The sequence below is a fragment of the Somniosus microcephalus genome, chromosome 8 (genome assembly GCF_052327205.1).
Source record: "Somniosus microcephalus isolate GS21.2 chromosome 8, FLI_Smic_1.0, whole genome shotgun sequence".
NCBI lineage: Eukaryota > Metazoa > Chordata > Chondrichthyes > Squaliformes > Somniosidae > Somniosus > Somniosus microcephalus.
This window is the reverse complement of record NC_140994.1, coordinates 222,446,792-222,461,015: the sequence shown is the minus strand read 5'-3', so window position 1 is coordinate 222,461,015 and position 14,224 is coordinate 222,446,792. Positions and strand designations below refer to the sequence as shown.

At 39.6% G+C, this 14,224-nt stretch overlaps 1 protein-coding gene across 1 annotated transcript in view; it reads right to left on the bottom strand.

Annotated features, from left to right (window-relative positions):
- LOC147114120 (gamma-aminobutyric acid receptor subunit alpha-1-like) overlaps window positions 1–13,567 on the bottom strand; it is a 61,910-nt gene extending 48,343 nt beyond the window's left edge. Inside the window, exons 1-5 of the mRNA XM_085995736.1 lie at window positions 13,192–13,567; window positions 11,875–11,977; window positions 8,205–8,308; window positions 6,280–6,347; window positions 5,354–5,574 (exon numbers count right to left, since the gene is read on the bottom strand). Coding sequence (XP_085851862.1) covers window positions 5,354–5,574; window positions 6,280–6,347; window positions 8,205–8,308; window positions 11,875–11,954 — 473 coding nt within the window. The 5' untranslated portion in view covers window positions 11,955–11,977; window positions 13,192–13,567. The remainder of the gene's footprint in view (window positions 1–5,353; window positions 5,575–6,279; window positions 6,348–8,204; window positions 8,309–11,874; window positions 11,978–13,191) is intronic.
- Window positions 13,568–14,224: the final 657 nt, after the last annotated feature.

Genomic DNA, 14,224 nt, shown 5'->3' with positions numbered 1-14,224 from the left:
CATTTCTAGTTTCCATCAACAGGTGAAGGAAGCCCAGGTCGATCCCGCTGAAGGAAAGTGCCATACTTTCGAGCCAGGAGATAACGTCTACATAAAAATCTTCAAGCGAAAGAATGGCCTTCAACCCAGATTTGAGGGACCCTTCCAAGTACTCCTGACCACAAACACCGCTGTAAAAGTAAAGGAGCGACCAACACGGATACATGCGTCCCATTGTAAGAAGGCATCAGTTGAAGACGATACACTGCCAAGATGAACTGGATTTGGACTCTAATAAGACTGTTCCCTTTGTTAACGATAATTGAAACTGCCATATTGATTTACCCAGATCCCCTGAAGGGCAAACCATGCATAGAAGCACACTATGCAGGTACCCCCGTATCAACCCCTGAGTCTTAGGATTAGGCAGAATAAGATAGTAGAAGATGATAGTGGACAGAAGCTTGATAAGCTATGGGTTATATGCCCCGATACTGTGTCACCAAGTGAAAGAATTGCGAATGAAGGAGTTATCTGTAGTGGTAATCCAAAGGGAGGACTGGCCCCGACAGCCAGGCCAATGTTTTGTAACAATCCAGTTACAGAGCCCTTTATTTCAACATTAGCCACTCAGAAAAGAAAACTTAATATGACAGATCCAGAACAACTAGAAGATGAGTGGAAGGGAGCAGGATATAACCTAACGAAATTTGAAGGATGGTTTCATCCCCAATATGATAATCAAAGGAATCCAGAGAGTCTATTAGTGACGTCAATGGGAACCGTAAACAAAACAAAAGGAGAAAAAACAAAAGGAGAAGTCTGTCTGGTAAACGACAATGGAGAAGGATTGATGGTTGGATGGAGTGAGTACAAATGTAACTACACTTTGACTAAAACTACTACTAAACCACCGGGTGCAGTCGAATGGCCCTATTGGGGATGGTGGAACCTGTCCACAGTACAAAATTTGACTAGTAAAAAAATCTGGAAAGGAGAACAAGGAATAGGAATGATGCACCAGATATGGAACAAATTTGAAGCCTATAATAACACCTATTTCATCTGTGGGCATAGAGCATACCCTTGGTTACCACAAAATTGGACTGGGTCATGTTACTTGGGATATGTAGTGCCCTATATACACATCATATTTCATCTTTGGATAGCCACCCTGGGACACGAGCAAAACGAGCCATTACAGAAACTGAAAGGTTCTTTGCTATAGCATTTCCCTGGTATGGAACAGAGAAGCTAGCAAGAGAATCTATAAACATGGCAGCAGTGTTGGAACAAATAGCCAATGATACTGCTGATGCTCTTAGTGATGTAAACGCAGAAATGGTGGCTTTGCGCACTGCTGCTTTACAAAACCGCATGGCTCTGGACTATTTGTTGGCAAAAGAAGGGGGCACATGTGCAATCATAAAAAACCGAATGTTGCACCTACATCCCAGATAGCTCAGAAAATATCACCAATCTGGTAAACCACATAAAGAAGGCCATAGAGAAACTACGTCAACCTGAACCATGGTCAATGTGGGATTGGATTTCAGGATGGGGAGGAGCATTGGGAAAGCAAATTTTGGAAGCTTTTATCGCAATTGTGATGATAATAATTTTAATTAGTTTATTGATTGGTTGTTTAAAATTATTGTGTACAAAAGTCCTTTCCTTATTAGCGTCAACTCCTCCAGTACCAATGATGTCTGAATATGAGGATATTAAGGGTGAGACCTTTGATGTAGAGTTTCTTAAACTTAGCGAGATAGATTGTCCTTAGAAAGGACAAAAGGGGGGAATGAGGAAATCTACATGATATAAGGGGTTAATTTCAAGTGCTTGCTGGGTAAAAGTTTTCAGACTTGACACTGGGCAAGTGTCGATGTGTAACTAGAGCTATTGCACGTACTCGAACTACAGCCAAGAACAGATGCCTGCCCACCTAATGAGAATGTAGAAGTGGAATAATGAGTTTCTTTGATGTACCAATGACCTGATAACTTGTGACCGAAAGCAAAGCTTGCCTCCCTTATATATGATTAAAGAGGACCTCCGGTTACACGATTCATGCCCTGTTATAGATTAACGGTTGACTTATGTGTCCAGGATCCTTCTGTCAATATGTTATTTCTACCTGATGATTAATCTAAAATGTATCCTGATAGAGGAACAAAGGGATTTCAATCAAACTTGTTTGTTACACTGTATAAATATAGAACGTTTACACTGTATCATTGGAATAGTAGCCTCACCCCTTGAGTGGAGGTGCTGATTCCCCTTGCAAGCGAAGTAAAATAAAAGGCCTGTCCGTCTGACGAATCCAAGTGTGTATTGAGTCATTACCCAGAGCTAAGAAGTAAGGCACTTCTACACCCCCCACCACCACCACCACCATCACCCCGCACAACCCCATCCCCCAATCCATTAAAGTACAAACATGTAGTAAAACTCATGAAGAAATATTTATATACTGCATTAGTAATAAAGCAGATCATGTCACAATATGATATGCTTAAATTAAAGTTTTTAACTTTACTGCGGGCCTATATTACCCTATAGGCCCGTATGTTAATCCACCCCTGGTTTCTGGTAAGGGTGTGTTAGTGACAGCTATCTATTACAGCATACATATTCTATCAGAAGCTACTTTACAGAGAATATTAATGTTAGATTTGAGGGTATATAAGCTTTTATCTTAACAATGGCCATTTTGTCTGTCTACGTAATCTAGTCTACATTATTATGATTGTACTGAATTATAAAATCAAGTGAAAGTTCACTATGGTTCGGCAAAACAAACACCAAATACACAAAAACCTTACAAAATATATACTGACTATCTTATTTCCTGGTAATTAGCTGTGGATTATCAATGTATGCATTTGCATTAAATACATCACAATTATTAATCCTTCAGTGTAACAGCAACATACATCATCTACCTAGGATGTATAAACCACCAATATCTACCAAGACATAGACCACCACCACCACAAAATGAGACTTTAAATGCAAATACCCCCCCCCCCATCTATGTCATAAATACTGTGGCTACAAGAGCAGGCCAGAGGCTGGGAATTCTGCGGCGAGTGTCTCACCTCCTGACTCCCCAAAGCCTTTCCACCATCTACAAGGCACAAGTCAGGAGTGTGATGGAATACTCTCCACTTGCCTGGATGAGTGCAGCTCCAACAACACTCAAGAAGCTCGACACCATTCAGGATAAAGTAGCCTGCTTGATTGGCACTCCATCCACCTTCAACATTCACTCCCTTCACCACCGGCGCACTGTGGCTGCAGTGTGTACCATCTACAAGATGCACTGCAGCAACTCGCCAAAGCTCCTTCAACAGCACCTTCCAAACCCGCGACCTCTACCACTTAGAAGGACAAGGGCAGCAGACGCATGGGAACATCACCACCTACAAGTTCCCCTCCAAGCCACACACCATCCTGACTTGGACCTGTATCGCCGTTCCTTCACTGTCGCTGGGCCAAAATCCTGGAACTCCCTTCCTAACAGTATTGTGGGTGTACCTACACCATATGGACTGCAGCGGTTCAAGAAGGCGGCTCACCACCATCTTCTCAAGGGCAATTAGGGATGGGCACTAAATGGCAGGCCTAGCCAGCCAGCGACGCCCACATCCCATCAATGAATTAAAAAAAATTTAAAAAAATATAGCAGATATATGGCAGCAATTCTAAAACTGCATTCTCATCTTTGTATTCAAGTTAATAGCTACAAACTATGCACATGTCATCCAAACATCACATACAAACTTATAAGGGTGGTCTATTCCCAATTCATCAACAATATCCCTCTTGACCAGACATTAGGAAGCATGGGAGAGTAACCCCAGTGAAGATTTCACGTTAATTTCCCTTTCCTCTACAGGGAGGTGTCTGCCCTCTGTTCAATGACTTTACAGCACAGCTAAACTTGGGAGCTCAGTGGAGCAGGGAACTAAGACTGCAGCCCATCAGTCTTTGAAGCTGTCCCTCAATGCCTACTATTATAGGAAATGCACATTTATCAAATTATTTCCTAAACACTATCACCGTATAGAATTCCAGTTTACATCCCATGTATACCCATTAAGTAGAATTCAAATGGAAAGACCCCTTGTTGAGTAATTTTACTGCACAAAATTCTAATAGTCCAAACCCCTTCCCATCCTATGTCGCTGAGTCTCACAGAAACAGAGTCCTTCTCATTCATTATTACTACATCACTTAAATGGATCAGCCTGAAAGTAGACAGTTGTATAAAATTGCACTTCCATGAAGCACCATAACACTCCACTCCAGTGACAACATGAGTAGCTGAGGATAGCATTTCATATCCACGATTTCACTGGGGTGGAAAGACAGAAATGTAATTTATATAACATCTTAACACATTTTTCAGAAGCATCCCAAAGCGCTTCACATAGAATGAATTACACCGAGAAGTTCCTGTTGTTGTGTGGGTAAATGTGGCAGTCATTTTGTGCACAGCAATGCCTTACAGACAGCAATGACCTGTTAATCTGGTTCTGGTGGTGTTGATTGATGGAGGAATATTGGTGAAGACTGGGAGAATGAATGAAATAATCTCTTTTTGAATAGTATTGGGGGATCCTTAATGTTCACTTTAACCATTGGACCAGGTAGGTGGTAGCTTAGTTTAATATTTCACCTGAAGGGCACTATCACGGTAGTATAAGGAAGAGTTAAAATATCTGCTCCCAAACTGACTAAGCAGCAGTTCAACACAGTAACAATGGGCAACTGAAAGAGGCCAGCAAGTGTATAAATATATAGCTTCATAACATAAATGGACTGTAGGACAAATCAGTAGAATTAACTTCCCTTTAGTTTGGAGTACTTTATCATCATGTTAGTTATTTTGAATACATTCAACACTGGCTAACCAGGTGAAATACAGTTGATTTAAGGAGGATTCTTCCACAGGTAGACACCATTCTTCAACAATGGTAGGGAAGAAAATAGTGGGGGGGAAACATCTACTGCTACAAGACTAGAGAGGTGAACATTGTTCTCTAGAATCTAATACCAAATAGAGTGATGACAAGAGTCTGGTTTTAGCATAGGTAATGAAAATGAATGACTTTAATTAGTAATAACTTTGATTAAACCATAATTATTATCTGTATGCTAATTTATATTATCTTCTCACGGCACTCCAAAGTCATTGCACCACCTTACCTATGACAGTACCCGATAAGGACTTAGAACAAACTACCAAATGGGATTTTCTCAATTTCATACAAAACGCTACCTATTTGTTTAATCAAGCATGTCCCAAAGAACAATCCGCAATGTTTTTGAGAGGTTCATGTTGTGTCAGAAGAGTTTCTTCTCTCACCTCATTGTGTACAACAGCGTCCCATCTTCAGTGATCCTCAGCAGTTTATTAGGCATGGTCATGTTATGTGCCACTGATTTTTTCCCATTGTGGAAAAAGGTGTCTGGGGTCCAAATTCTGCTGGCCATCAAGTTATTTAAGCGTAGAATGGTCATGGGCCCTTTGAATTTCAACCTTTCGTCTTCCCAGCTCTGGCGAAAAAACACGTCTATTGTGTATTCCTGCAGAAGTGGACAGATTCCAAATCTTTACATTCACGCAATCGCTATCACAGGGGTGCATTTGAATAGTACAGGAGAAAAATAATAACCGTAAGTTAGAGCCTGATAATTGAAGCACAACAAACATCTGTCTCTTACGAATAATTCACTGTCAGTTACATGAATTTCCGTATAACCATGTGTAGACTATAATGTGTTTTATAAGACACTGTTCCTGAGTTTTGAGGACACCTATTTCTCATCTATGTCACTGCTTCTCGCTGAAATTTTTGACAGCATATGAATTATTAAATAATGTTTCATGTATTAATGGTGAACACATTAGCTTCATGGATTCCATTGACTGGGTTGCTAATATATGCATGATTGCTGCCTATATCCTTGTTGGAAACAGCAGGACATATTAAATATATATGAAAAGATATGAATTAATTTCATATTCCTCCCTAAAAGCTGACACATTGCATCAGTTTAGACTTGTTCATAATGCCTGTACTCTTCGCATAACAGGAGCATTTGATAAATGCTGCTTTTCCTGTTAGACATTAGGAAAGCAAAATCGGCACTAGAAAACCATTTTATTCAAAGGTTCCACACTGAACAGTTCAATAAAAAGGGAGAGAAATAAAATGTCATAACTAATTTGTGTTTTGATGATTGACAGTGGTGGGTTTTATTACAAATCAAGATAAAGGTGACACTTACCATATCTGTATCTGAGACAGGCCCAAAACTCGTTACGTAGATGTCAGTCTTGACTTGTGTTATACGCTCTGATGAAGGACCAAATTAGGGTAGTTATTGTCTATCCAAACTTCTGTCTGCTTCAAGCTACCAGAAAGACTATCCGGGACAGGAAACTCTATTGCTTTTGAAAGGCTATTTCAGATTAATCACCAAAAATTCAAACATTCCTCATTTCTGTGATTGTAAAAGTATTTTAAGCAATGATTGTCATCGATCATTTCACATCCTCTCGAAGTTATTAAGCATGCAATTGTTATCAAAGCTGAAATTAGGGGTGGTGGTACGTCGACTGAAAAGCAATCCTTGTACACCCATAACTTTGTAATGTATAAATGTGTTCAACCATTTAAAGTGTACTATATGCAAGTTATATCGAGGGGAGCTATTTTCTCTAGCAAAGAGAAGGCTGAGAGATGACCAAATAGAGGTCTTTGTAGAGTCCAGCAGATGTTTCCACTTGTGGAAACTAGGGGTTATAAATATAAGCTAGTCACTAATATATCCAATAAGGAATTAAGAAGAAACCTCTTTATCCAGAGAGTGGTTAGAATGGGGAACTTTCCATCACATGGAGTAGTTGAGGTGAACAGCATAGATGTGTTTAAGGGGAGGCTAAAGTACATGAGGGAGAAAGAAATAGAAGGATATGCTGATAGGGTTAGATGAAGTACAGTGGAAGGAGGCTGATGTGGAGCATAAACACTGGCATAGACCAGTTGTGCCGAATGGCCTGTTTTTGTGCTGTAAATTCCATGTAATTCTAGATTACATACTTTGAAATCATACAGGTCAATGACACCATATATGCAATTAGATACATGTATTGAATGTGATATTAGCATTTAAAATTAAACATTCAACATAAACAGGCACACCTGTACCTAAACCCAATTATACCAAAATATTCATTGATAATTTAAACAATCATATCTCATTTATTTTCCTGGCTGTTTTGAAAAGGTTGAGGATAATTTAATTGCCATCCTTCAGCTATTTTGAGCAATGCAAATTCCATATGTCCCCCTGGTTAGAAGGCTAATGATTGGAGTAAAAAGTTTGATTTTAAAGTAACAATTGAGGTGTGAAAATCACTCTCAAATGTGTTTCTCACTACATTGGCCCAGTGCCTCCGTGTCCTATTTTTAATTAATAATCTCAAACTGTGCTCTGGATTTACTGCTTTATACCATGTAATATGATATGATATACATATGTAATGTCACCTCTCTGTCACCACCTTTCAAGAGTGAAGCATCCATCTTTCTTCAATCTTTCCTCATAATGTAATCTTCTGGCACTAGGGATCAGCCTTGTGGATGTTCTTGTAGCATCTCCCATGTGTCTCATTAACCACAACTGAACACAATACCCAAGCTGGTGTCTGACCAGAGCACTGCCTAGTTTCAGCATGGCATTGTCTGACCTATACGCTTTTGATTTAGCAATATAACGCATTGTTTTGTTTGCTTGTTTGATTGCCGCTCCGCAATCCCTGGACATGTTAAGCACCGAGTTTACCAACACTGTTAGATCTCTTATTTCATCCATTATCTGGTTCTATGCCACCTATTTTCTTCCAATATACTTACCACGTCAAATTTCATCTGCCATAGTTCTCCATTGTTACAAACATACTCCTAAAAGAGGCAGTACCCAACAATGGTATAGTAATTCTTGCCAGTACCCAGTACTAGTGTTATTATTCCTGATGTTAACTAGCACTTGTGCGATTGGGTTTGTTATTTGCGATGTAGTTAGCATTGATATGCTGAATCTTACTAACAACTCATGTTGTGTATCTCCACATACTGCACATGCCAGAATTCCAGTGCGTATCTGTCTCATTTACTGCACCATATGCTACCGAATGCCCCTTTACAGACCTCCTAAGCCTGGTCTCAGACGGTTGTCATATCCATCCAGAAGACTGTCAAGGATTCTAGTGAAGATTGTGATGTTGTTCTTGGCTTCTTCCGACATTCCAAAGCTAAGCGGGAAAGAAAACACGAACCAGATACAAGGAATTAAATATTCACAGATCCTCAATTACCTTGCCTTCATTCCTAAAATCTACCATATTGGAAGATACCATGCAACTAGAAACCCACGCAGACCATGCACATCAGTATGTCACACATGATTGCATATCGGAGAAACATCTATCATATGCTCCAGTCACATTTTGGAGTCTTGCTTATACAGTTGTTACGTTGCTTTGCAAGAGACTCAAAATAACCAAAACTTTAAGAAAGGGCAATATGGCAACTTTGCCTTTTAGAGATGAAGAAATGTTGTGAAGATTACACAGGAAATTAAATTTTGTTTTAGGAGGTGAGATTGATAAGTAATCATGGAAAATATGGGAATTTTTTTAGTAGGCAGAGACCACTCGTAATAATTGTATTTATTGTGTAACTGCACGCTATAAGATAAAAAGACTTTAATAATATCACTTTCGAACATTTATTTTGCAATTTCAGGATCCCCGAAAAATGGGTCAAACACTGCCGTGTCTCCTGCATTAAAACAGTGACTACACTTCAAAAGTACTTCATTGGCTGTAAAGCACTTTGGGATGTCCTGGGGTGGTGAAAGGCGCCATATAAATGCAAGTCATTTTTTTTCCTTCTTAGTAAAAAAAGAACTAAGATGTACAGGGAGCAGAGGTTAATTTTTTTTAAATGAATCCTGGTTTACCTCTTGGCAGTCCTTGCAGTTTGAAAAATATCACTTACTAAGAAACTGAATGTAATTGAAAAAAGCACGAAAACAATTGAATCACCTGACTTTTTAAAGCTAACAATAGTTTTTTTAATATCTATTTTTTAAAAAGCCTACACACCCACCTCACTTGTAGTTTCATAAATTAATAAAGGGGCTTTGCTCTGACTTAGATCCTATTTTCATTACCCTTAGTATTGTTATACTAGACATGGCCATGTAAATAGTTTTGCTTCAGCGCATAAACATTTTGTGGCCAGATATGTACATTTTCCAGTTTTTGAATGCTAGACTCTTTAAAATCGCAACTGACACAATTTCTCAGTAAAACAAAAACTAAAGAGTGAAACAAACAAGAAACTTCCTTCAGGATCCCAGCCTACAACAACAACAACAATAACAACTTGTATTTATATCGCACCTTTAACATAGTAAAACATCCCAAGGTAGTTCACAGGAGTATTATAAGACAAAAAACGTCACACCGAGCCACATAAGGAGAAATTAGGGCAGGTGATCAAAAGCTTGGTCACCTGCCCTATTGCAGCAACTGCAGTTGGATTCCTAATCAAATGTATTTACTCTTTAAATCCATGTTTGCTTCTCTTATCTAATGTAAAAAGAAAGGACTTGCTTTTATATCGTGTCTTTCATGATCTGAGAACCCCCTAAAGTGCTTTACAGCCAATAAAGTACTTTTGAAGTGTAGTGGCTGTTGTAATGTAGGAAACCATTGAACCAATTTTGGTACAGCAAGGTCCCACAAATAGGAATGAAACAAAAAATCAAATGATCTCTGTTAGGTGTTGGTTGAGGGATGAATGTTGGCCAGGACATGGGAATAATTCCCCTGCTCTTCTTCAAATAGTGGGATATTTCACCTCCACTCGAGGGGGAACAGTGGTTTAGTATCTCATCCTAAAGATAGATCTTCTGACAAAGCAGCACCGGCTCTGTACTGCAATGAAGTGCCGGCCTAAATTGTCTGATGAAGTCTGTATAATATCATCTGTGACGTCGCTTAAATTTAAGAAGTAAGTTTATTCACAAACTTCTGGGAGCGTCAGCAATAGGTTGCTCGCTGCAGTGGTATTTATTTTGTACTAATTACACAAAATAATAGATATTAGCCCTAAAATGTTAAATCACGACTTAATGGAGATCAAACCTGTTTACATTTGGAATTGATTGATACGAAATGGAGAGTAATAAGAATATATTCCAACTAACTGTAGGACATGACAAATTTCAAGATAATATCGATTGACACATGCTAAAAATGGAGAGAAGCTACAAAAATATTCACAGCGCATATTATGTCTCGTGAGTAATGTACATTTTACATGATTTATTGAACTGCATGTTTGCAAAGAACTTTCTAGCTTGGAAATTGGTTTGGATAAGTCATCTGTTATGTCTATCATAATTTGAAATTTTAAGCAGGAGAGTAATCGACGCCATATTGCAAATAATTGGTATATTAAAAAGTGACTAGCATCCAAATAACTGGATTTTAGTGTTATGTATGTGCATTATATATTATGCATTAACCTGTCAGTGTTCAGGAACAGTGATGGAAGAGAATCTGACATATCAAATGACCTTTCACAAGGGGAAAGGTCCACGCGTCTCATTTGCAAGTCACATGCCATGCCTTAGAACGCACTGTTGTTTTGTGAATCATTCAAGGACAAACTATACAACAAAAACCTGACATACTGAAGCACGGAACAGCGACCCAATGAATCAAATCATTGAGTGAAGAGGCTGACATTCCGCAGTCTCAGGACTGTGTCACACTCTTGTCAGGCTGCAGGCTCTATTTTTTGCCTTGAGCTGGTACTTCACTTTTATTAAAGTGCGGAAGGAGATCTAATCTGATCTGGATTATAGGTTGTAATGAATTTTTTACACTCTAGAAAGGCCTTCTTTTGTGGAATACTGTACACCAACTCCATCTACAGGCCATGGGAATACTGGCAACGGAATAAAGCCTCAATATTAAATTATAGTTTAATGCCCCACTCAGTTACCAAAAAAAACCTAATTGTGCATTTATTTCAGACTGCTGCTAAGATTTAGCACACCGACATCAGATCCACAGCTGTGTGTGTGTGGGAGGGAAAATGAATACATATGAATATATGAATTATATATATATATAAGCATGTTTCTACCTGCCAAAAACTGGCAGTCAACATAACAAGTGTGAGTTGCTTAGCTCCTTTGGAAAGTTTGGTGGAGGAAATCCTACATTTATTCGTACATGAAGGGCCATAAAAATGCTCTCAACCATGTTCAGCTAGACAATTTCCAGAAGGTTGTATTTGAGAAACCTTTCATGATTCTTATTCGAGGTTTCCTGACAACGTAGATCCCCTTCTTCAGGTGGTAAAATGGTCGATTGGTTTTAAGAAAGGGAGACACTAGCTAGCGACAACTCCCATTCGCTATGTTCTATACAGTGTGAGGAGCAGTTATACACCACACCGATTAATGACACCGATGCGCGGTATCTGTTCTTAACATGTTAATATACTTTTACTGTTGCATCACTTGGATGTTACCCCGTCGTTTTCTGGAGCCCACCTTTTATACAAGATTGTTTAGGGAGTTTATATGGAAATATAATTGCATCGCTTTTTTTCCCTCTCTCCCCCCGGCCAAAAGCCCTGTAACTCGGATCTAACTCACATTATTTAGCGCGGCGCCACTATCGTGAATTGACAAAATCTTTATCATGAATCGCTAAAAATAGAAAGAAACGCAGTCATTCGAACTCAATTACGATAGATAAGTTTACACGACAGAGCAACTGGAGAGACTGCTCACCTTGGGCGAAACGCTGCGCTTAGGAGGAGAAGGCAGAATGTCGCTGATACGCAGCTATTGAGAGCAGTAACTCGCTCCATGGCAGATCCACAAAGCAAGCACTCTGATAAATAAATGACACATCAATCAATAAATAAATATATATATATATAACAAATGCACACAAACACATAAAGTTGCTCTTCTGAGTCCACAGGTAACCCCCAGCTGAAAGGGGATATATCGCTACAGAACATTCACTTTCCGTTTGAAATGAAATATTCAGAAGCCACGCTTTAAAATATGTATCGTCAAGGTTTCCACAAGACTGCCGAGAGTGTTATAGGCGGGGAGAATGGCGCAAACCTGTGTAGGTTCGCCCATCGAATTATTTGAAAATAAATAAATATATATATATTATTATAGGTACATATATTGGCATTACTTTAGTGGGAGGAGGACAAGGGCACGCCATATGGTCGAATAAAATCGCCGAGTTAACCCTTGTTGCATTCGGTAGTCTTACTTTACACTGTCGCTTGATGCAGCCACAATAACACAATTGTCTTACTCTGATTAAGACATGTGCCTGTTAATACACAGAACACCTGACTGAGGTGAGGGTCCAGCCGCGGCTTCTGATTGAGCCACATCGGTAAAATATTAAATAAACAATCGAAGGGACGCACTCCCCATAGCAAATTATAAACCTTTTACACCGCCACGAAATCCTTAATGCACATTATGGATTGGTCGCCATGCAAACAAATCAATGTCTATCAGGTATTTGGCCAAGCAGCACACAAATATCACTTTGAAGCAACATATGTATCTATAAATTGTAGAAGTTAAAACCTTTTTAACAGTCAGTGTATCTAAATGCATCCGATACGTTACCAGCTGAATATACAACGAGTTTTCTAAACGTAAAGTAGATGCCGCATCTGGCACTACAAAATCAACGCTATTCAAAGCATTACTGTATCTTGCAGCGAGGGAGAGATAGAGAATGGAACAGAATGCACTGTGTATACAATACAGCGCCGAAATATTCAAACAAAACCCGAAGAGCTATCTTGTAGGACATACCGGATAACGTGCGTTACAGCGGGCGGTGCTGAATGGGTTAAGCGGCTACAGAGGCAGATTGGAATATCCGCTTTCTTACAATAACAACGGTTATCGACTCGGAAAGTTTAAAGTGTCAATTACTAATTTGCTTGCAAAACACACACAAAAAAATCATCGCATGCAGCGACGGCAACAACAGATCTTAAGCATCATTTCAAACGGCAAATCAATGTGGCTTCTTCGAGCATTGGAACCGACGGCTCTCACCTTAGAAGACTGGGGTAGTGGGTAAACTTCTCCACCGAGTTGCTAATCTGCTGAGTTGAAAATGCAAAATGCCCAGGTCTCGCTGCTTGATCGCTTTTCTTTCTCTCGCTCTCTATTTTTTTTAGGCGGGGGGGGGGGAGGACCAAGGTCTGAATCAGAAGCAGCAGACACACGATCCGATCTCTCCTGGCTGTGATCAGCATTCCCCTGCGGGAGCCGTCACAGTCTCGCTGCCTTCTTGTAGGTATAGGAGAAGCGGCGGATTATTTCATCTACACTGAATCTACAGGATGGGGGGACTGCAGGTTCCAGGAAGCTTTACTCTACCGAGCCAATACTAATATGCCCGTCTGTAAACCGGATGTGAAATAAGCCGTGACTTCAAATCAGGCAGATTTTTTTTCCTGTTTTTGGAGTGAGGGAGGGAGATGGTACCCATACTGAACGTAAACACGTTGAGAACCAACCCGCCGCCAAACGTAGATTTTCTCTCTGCGCCGCACACTTTAACTTGTAGCCCATTTTTGTTTGGGGAATATCTTCAGTTATAGCAAACCTGGGCTTTAATAGATTGATCCGTGTTGTTAGTAAAGGGAATTGTAATTTAACTCTCTGTCTCTCTCACATATATGTAAATCTACAAATTCATGTTCGTATTGGATTCAAACAGCATGAGTAATTTGGGTATATTTAAAGAGATTGTCATATGCTCTTGGTGAGAAAAAGACCACTTTCCCACTGAACCTTAGTTATTGTTTGAAATACATTTATTATCGTTGATTTGAAATCACAACATGTCACTTCAGATACATACAGCCACCCATCACAAGAACTAATGGTTTGCCGCTTTATTGGAATGTTTATTAAATGGTGATTTGGGTCTGCTCGGCCTTGTCCCGGATAATAATCCTGTCAGGATTATGATGAAAAGAGCCTGTTTGAAATCTACTGACCGTTCCACCGAGTGAAGGGAAATCAGCGAAGTCTATTTCAGCCTCTGATACGCATGCGCTCTGTTTCCACCAGGCGACAG